The sequence below is a fragment of the Geospiza fortis genome, unplaced genomic scaffold (assembly GCF_000277835.1).
Source record: "Geospiza fortis unplaced genomic scaffold, GeoFor_1.0 scaffold254, whole genome shotgun sequence".
Classification (NCBI taxonomy): domain Eukaryota; kingdom Metazoa; phylum Chordata; class Aves; order Passeriformes; family Thraupidae; genus Geospiza; species Geospiza fortis.
Genome location: NW_005054441.1, coordinates 338506 through 345618, shown reverse-complemented (window position 1 = coordinate 345618; position 7113 = coordinate 338506). Strand labels below are relative to the sequence as shown.

General features: G+C 50.9%; 1 protein-coding gene across 1 annotated transcript in view; it reads left to right on the top strand.

Annotated features, from left to right (window-relative positions):
- The window catches only part of SCAMP4 (secretory carrier membrane protein 4), a 16542-nt gene extending 11864 nt beyond the window's left edge, over positions 1-4678 (top strand). Inside the window, exons 6-7 of the mRNA XM_014309614.2 lie at positions 630-747; positions 1764-4678. Coding sequence (XP_014165089.1) covers positions 630-747; positions 1764-1940 — 295 coding nt within the window. The 3' untranslated portion in view covers positions 1941-4678. The remainder of the gene's footprint in view (positions 1-629; positions 748-1763) is intronic.
- Positions 4679-7113: the final 2435 nt, after the last annotated feature.

Genomic DNA, 7113 nt, shown 5'->3' with positions numbered 1-7113 from the left:
TGAAACTACAAGAAATGGAAAGTCTTAGCACTCCATTTAACACTCTGGTTTCAGAATTGCTGATGTCTCACCTGGTTTTTGCCAGGAAAGGGATGGAGTGTAAATCACAGGACCTTGGTGTTCCCTGATCCCAGTTCTGGTCTCTAGATGCACAACCAAAAGCAGCTTGGGAATATGTCTTCCCTTCCCAAAATCCATGCAGCTGGCTGTCCCTTAAAGCTCTCAGACTGGATTAGTGAGGGATGCTGGCAAGTGAGTTGAGATCTCAGGGAAATACCTGCATTGAATTCTGACAATTGTCTGCATTGCTCATTTCAAAGGCTTAAAAGCTGCCTTGTAATTTCTGGGTTATGAATCACAGAAACAGAGAATGCTTTGGGTTGAAAAAGACCTTAAAGCTTATCCCATTCCTCCCTCTGCCATGGGCAGGGACACCTTCCACTGTCCCAGGCTGCTCCAAGCCCTGTCCAGCCTGGCCTTGGGCACTGCCAGGGATGCAGGGGCAGCCCCAGCTGCTCTGGGCACCCTGTGCCAGGGCCTTTTAAGCACTTAAACAATGTTTCTGATAACAAGGACACTTTGAAAAGCAGATTATAATGCTATTTTGTCTCTTTTTCTGTCTCTTGCAGTGGATGGTTGGCAGCCATCGCCTTCTTCAGCACCAATGTGACAGCTGCTGTGTTCATGCTGTTCCCTGCCATCATGTTCACCATGTCAGCAGTTGCCATGTTCATCTGCATTATAAGGGTAAGTTCTGCTCATGGAAGGTGTCTCTGCCCATGGCAGGGGAGCAGAATAAGATGAGTTTTAAGGTCCCTTCCATCCCAAACCATTGTGGGATTCTGGGATTCTTCAGATCTCTCTGTGCCTTGGAGAATCCCTGCTGTGTATCACAATAATGTGAAGAGGCAGCTCAGCAGCCACCACAAGCCATCAGTGCTTTGAAAGGTTGCACAGTGCAGTCAGTTGATGTCTCTCAGAGTTTCTGGAGGACAAATCTAGACAGCACAAGACAGCTCAGGCTGGAAATTGTCACGGTGTCTATGTGGTGATGTTGCTTTGTGTCATGCAAAGCAGGCTTCATGTGGAGCAACCTGAGGCTCTGTGAAGGGAGGAGGTTTGGATTGGATATTAGGAAACAGTTATTTTTACAGAAAGGATTGTAAAACATTGGAAGAGGCTGCCCAGGGTAGTGGTGGAATCATCATCAATGGGAGTGTTCCAAAAATGTGTGGATGTAGCCCCTGGGGACGTGGGTTAGTGGTGAACATGAGGGTGGAGCTGGGCTGATGGTTGGACTTGGTGGTCTTGGAGGTCCTTACCAGCCTCAGCAATCCTGTGATTCCATGATTTGTTGCTCCTAGGGACCAGGTGACAAAGTGGGAATTGGGTCTCTGCTGAAACAAGGATTTGTAGTAGGAGTCTCTGGAAGGCTTTGGCAGGCAGGGAGAACAGAAGCTCTGTGGCAGCAGTGGTGTTGGACTCTGCTGGAGAGGTTTCAACCCCCTGGCCTGGGCTGGCTGCCTTGCTGTGGGATCCCCCACCTGAATTCTAGCCATGCAGCTGGAATGTGTTCAAGTTTTGAGTTGATATTCTCTGTCTGCACCTCTGTTCACTGCATTACTGCATTTCTTGCGCTTTGTTCCTCAGAAATGCAGCTCTTCACAGAGACAGGAACAAATCCTGTTCCAAGTGGCTCTGCAGGGTCTCAGCTCTGGGCTCCTGGTGCTGACTCTCCTCTTGTCCTCCCTTTTATCCCTTAGGTACACAAAATCTACCGAGGGGCTGGTGGAAGCTTCCAGAAGGCTCAAGATGAGTGGAACAGCGGCGCATGGAAGAACCCTCCCAGCAGGGAGGCCCAGTACAGCAATTTTTCTGGGAACAGCCTGCCAGAGTATCCCACAGTGCCCAACTACCCCTCTGCAAACCAATGGCCTTAAGCAGCAACAGCTGCAAACTGCCTGGAGTCTCTCCTTTTTGGTCTTTTTATTCTTGTTCTTGGAAAAGATCATTTGCATTCCCCCCCCAGCACCCCACTCATCTCGAGGACCTTCCTGGTTCTTGTCTCCTGATCCCTGAGGAATATCCGTGCTCTCAGCCCTTCCCACCTCCACTGCACTGCATGGCCATGGCAGAAAGCTTTTTGTTTGCCTTGAGTCACCAGTATTTGCCTCATTGCAGACTGAGAACAAACCCTTCACTGCCCTTACTTGAGGGAATCCTCTCCTGAACATCCCTGGAAAAGGCTCAGCTTCCCCATGATGGCAAAACTCCCACAGCTGCTCCTGCCCCTGCTCCTGCTCAGCTCCCATGGAATGCCCAGCACAGCACCATGCCATCTGTAGCAAAAGCAATCAGAGCATTAGTAGCAACTGGTGTTTACTCTCCTGGATGAATAATGTGGAATTTTTCACTCTGAGGGAAATGCAGCACTTAAATTATTTGGTACTAGTGAGCCTGAAGTGATTTGTGAAAGCTCCACCCTCCGTGGGAGGATCCTGCAGGTAACAGAGGTGCCCTGGGTGAGTCCATGGATGGGAATTCCCCACAAGCCCTCCTTGCCTGGCTCAGACTGTTGTGATGCTGCAGCTCTTGCTTTCCCTGCTGCCAAAACCTCTTGCTGTATCTGTGTGTTCCAAAGGTGCAGATTCATCTCCTTAGGTCCATGATTGCTCGCTAAAGCCTGAATCAAAGCCCAGTGGAAACCATTGCACTGCTGACACTGGGCCTTGGTGATGTTCACCCTGGTACAGGGACTCAGCACGAGATTTCCCCACCATGAAACTTCCAGCCAGGTTTTGTGCTGGATGCAAGATAATGATTGATCTCAGTGCTGGAGCCTCAATGTGGGTTGGAAATGCTTCTGGTACAATGAATAGTTTAATTCTGCCTTCTGCTGGTGTAGCTGAACTCCAGATATTGCAGTGGGGTCTGGGAGACCAAGGGAAGCTTGTTAGTCCTCATGGCTGCTGTTGGCTGGCAGGACTTCCATGAGAGAGAGATTCCTGCCTTTCTCCAACCATCAGCTGAAGGGAGGATGAAGCTGTTGAGGGGGATTGTTTTCCCTGAGATTATCCTCCACCTTGTCATTCATCTCCATTCTGTGCCTGAGCCATACAATTCCCTGTGTCCTACAGCGATCCAGGCAGCAAAGGCTGCGGTTCCCTCTTCCCCCTCAGCCTGCTGTGAATTTTTTAAAACTTGTCCAAACTGGGAGGTCAGTTCCCAATTTTTTTATAGGGAATGAGTGTTCCAAGTCTTTGGCTCTCAAAGTTTTGGCCAATGATCCAGAGTGCTTCATTTGGGAGACCTAGGAGGGGTTGGGCACCCTGGGGATCAGACCCAGAGCCTGCTGCCTTGGCAGGCTCTTGATGGGGTTATTCCAAATTCCCAAATTCACACTGAGCAACTGGAAAACAAAACTGGCTCCTGGAAAGGGACAGGGACATGGTCCTAGCTAGGTGGAATTGATTTGCAAGTGGTCTTTTGAAATTTTTTCTCTACATGTGCCTTATCTAATGAAATCATGGCTCACAGAGGAGAGCTCCTGCTTCCCCGTCACCCCTGCAGAATTCCCTGTTAACTTGTCCTGTGTCACACTGTAAATAATGAGGGAAGCAGAGTCTGGACTCTGCATGACCCCTGTGTTACCAGGGCCAAAGCAAAAGCAACCCCAGATTTCCCCAAATTTCCGTTTACAGCCACACTGACCCCGCTGCAGAGCAGCCCTGCACTGGCTCTGGGACGTGCTCCCAACACCAGGGGTTTTTCCTGGAGAGTGTGCAATGTGCTTGGGAGGAGGAGCTCTTGGAGCCTTCTGAACAGAACATGACCTGATGGCATTGTGAAGCTTTTAGGTGCCTTTGTCTAGTGTCAAGTGTAATTTTAAGTGTTCTTTGTCACTTGCCATTGGAGTGATGGAAGAACTGCCTGGCGTTGACTCCCTGGAAATACGATGGATGCACCAGGGGGTGAGGGCTGAAGGTGGCATTGGCCACACCTGGGAGCCAGGACATGTCCCTCAGTCCTGCCCTTTGCCATCCTCTTGCCAAAATTCTTCTAAACCATTTGATACCTGCCCCATTTCAGTGTGTCAACTTGGAGGTTTTGAAGGAACCAAGAGGAGAAATGTTGCTGGGGGCTCCACATCCTTCTTCTCTTTGGGATTTTCCCCTTGGAGAAGCTGGGGGCTGTGTTGAAGCACCCACTCTCAGTCACATGGAAAATGTTTGATGCAAGGAGAGGGGGTGCCTGGGAGCCTGCCCACCAGAATGGTTGGAGCTGGACACCAAAACCACACCCTGTTAGCCTGCACTGCCTGAGATCCCTGTGGAGATAAATGCACCTCCAGGTGGGAGCTCCATCCCATCCCCTCCCTCCTCTTCAATGCCAGAAACCGTAACTCCAGAAAGTCCAACACGCTGCCTGAACAAATGGCTTAATTTTTTTTCCTTTTTTTTTGGACTCCTCTGTATGTTTTTAAATGTTTACATTATTAGATTTCTAAAAGTTCTTAACACCATTAACCCGGCCCTGGCTCCTGGTGTGGTCGGGCGTCACGTGGCGTGTCTGTGTGTGATGTTTCATGTCACCTGTGGAGCTCTGGGTTTTGTTTTGTGTTTTGCTCCTGATCACAAGACAATAAATGCTCATCCTGTGCTTGATGAGGAGAACTGGCCGCAGCAGAGAAGTGTCTGTTCCTAGGTAACCAGAGTTATCTGGCAGAGGGAAATGGCAAAATCTCTATGTTCCTCCAAAGTCTCCCACTGCATGTTGTTTTCTCTGTGAAAGAACAGCTCATTGATGGATGAGGCTCATGCTCTGTGCTGGGGACTGCTGTGAGTGGCTTCTTGTGGTTTGTACTCTTAGACATGCAGCTTTGACCAAAGGTGCTGCCATTGTTCCCATCTTCTAAGGACTGGAGAGCAGAGGTGTGGAGAAAGTCCCATCTCCCAAGCACTGGGGTCATTTTTGTGGCCTTTCTGTAGTGCAGAGAGCCCCTGGCAGTGCTGGTGTCTGCTTTCCCCAGTTATTGCCTGGAAGGAGAACTCTTACCCCTGGAGTAAATGGGCTTGGACAGTGAAGGTGAGTTAAATCCCTTTAGTATATGGCTGAATTTATTGCCCAAAATGTTCTTCCAAAGCTATCACAGAATCCCAGAGTGTTTGTGTTGGAAGGGACCTTAAAGCCCATCCCATTCCCCCCCTGCCATGGCAGGGACACCTGGGATACCTTCCACTGTCCCAGGTTTCTAAAGCCCCAGTGTCCAGCCTGGCCTTGGGCACTGCCAGGGATCCAGGGGCAGCCCCAGCTGCTCTGGGCACCCTGTGCCAGGGCCTGCCCACCCTGCCAGGGAACAATTCCTGCCCAAGATCCCATCCAGCCCTGCCCTCTGGCACTGGGAGCCATTCCCTGGCTCCTGTCCCTCCAGGCCTTGTCCCCAGTCCCTCTGCAGCTCTCCTGGAGCCCCTTCAGGCCCTGCAAGGGGCTCTGAGCTCTCCCTGGAGCCTTCTCTTGTCCAGGTGAGCAGGCCCAGCTGTGCCAGGCTGGCTCCAGAGCAGAGGGGCTCCAGCCCTTGCAGCATCTCCATGGCCTCCCCTGGTCCATGTTTTTCCTGTGTGGGGGCCCTAGAATTGGACACAGCTCCAGGTGGGAACATGGAAATCACCATGTTGTGGTGTCATATCCCAGTTCCACTCCGTGGCAGATATTTAATCCTAGAAGAGGCATTTCCCTCACAGCTGTTGATGTGACATCTGCTGATCCCAGTGTCTTGCCTGTCTCCAGAGCCCTGTGCCAGGCTCCCCCTGCCTGGCCCTCACCATCCTCCTCCCTCTGACAGTGCTTCCCTACAGCTGCTGCTGTGCCCTGATGTGTTGAGCATGAGGATGAATTGGATTTCCCTCAAATTCTTGCACCAGGGCCTCAAAATCTGAGCATGAGGCACGTTTTAAGCTCCTGCTCCAGCTGTTGCTCGAGCAGGACCTTGGCACTTGGAATGAGGGAATTTTTTCTGCCTCTGCTGCAGGAGGACCAGGCAGGGTTTGTCAGGAATGGCGGTGGTTGTGCAGCCAAGCTCAGCCCCCCACCCTGAGGAGCTCCCAAAAAGCTCTGGATTGCTCCATCAGGGTGTGAGGGGAACTGTGAGGGCCTGGCTTTTCCTTTTCTCTGGTTCTTGCTGTGTTTCTGTGCCTCTGCAGTTCCAGCTGGGAAGGTGCTGCCACCCACCCTGGAGCAGCTCATTCCTCACTTTCCTGTGCAGTCCCAGTGGTCCCTTTGTGTTGTCTGCTTGTGAATGAGCCCAAACTGCCTGGAGCCCACAGGAGAGGGCCAGGGCTCCTGGCTGGAGGATTTCCCAACAGAAATTCCCTGGATTTTCTTGCTCCCTGTGCTGGTTCTGTGGCATGAGCTGCTCGTGTCTCTGCAGGCCTTTGGCACACCATGTGCTCACTGCTGGAGATCTGCCTTGAAATAAAATCCAAACTCTTTTCTTCCCCACTCTCCTGCTCCATTCTCCAGAGGGTGGTTCAATTCTCCAGCCAAATGCTTGAGCAACTTGTGAGTTCTCAAAGTGTGTGAAAATCACCACAAAATTACTGAGCTGGGGGGGTGGGATGGGGCAGATAGGAAAGGGAGAGTTCCAGGGGGGTTTATCCTTCCCAGGGGTGATTTTATCTTCCTCAGGGGTGATTTTATCTTCCTCAGGGGTGATTTTGTCTTCCTCAGGGGTGATTTTATCCTCCTCAGGGGTGATTTTATCCTCCTCAGGGGTGATTTTATCCTCCTCAGGGATGATTTTATCCTCCTCAGGGGTGATTTTATCCTCCTCAGGGATGATTTTATCCTCCTCAGGGGTGATTTTATCCTCCTCAGGGATGATTTTATCCTCCTCAGGGGTGATTTTATCCTCCTCAGGGATGATTTTATCCTCCTCAGGGGTGATTTTATCCTCCTCAGGGATGATTTTATCCTCCTCAGGGGTGATTTTATCCTCCTCAGGGATGATTTTATCCTCCTCAGGGGTGATTTTATCCTCCTCAGGGGTGATTTTATCCTCCTCAGGGGTGATTTTATCCTCCTCAGGGGTGATTTTATCCTCCTCAGGGGTGATTT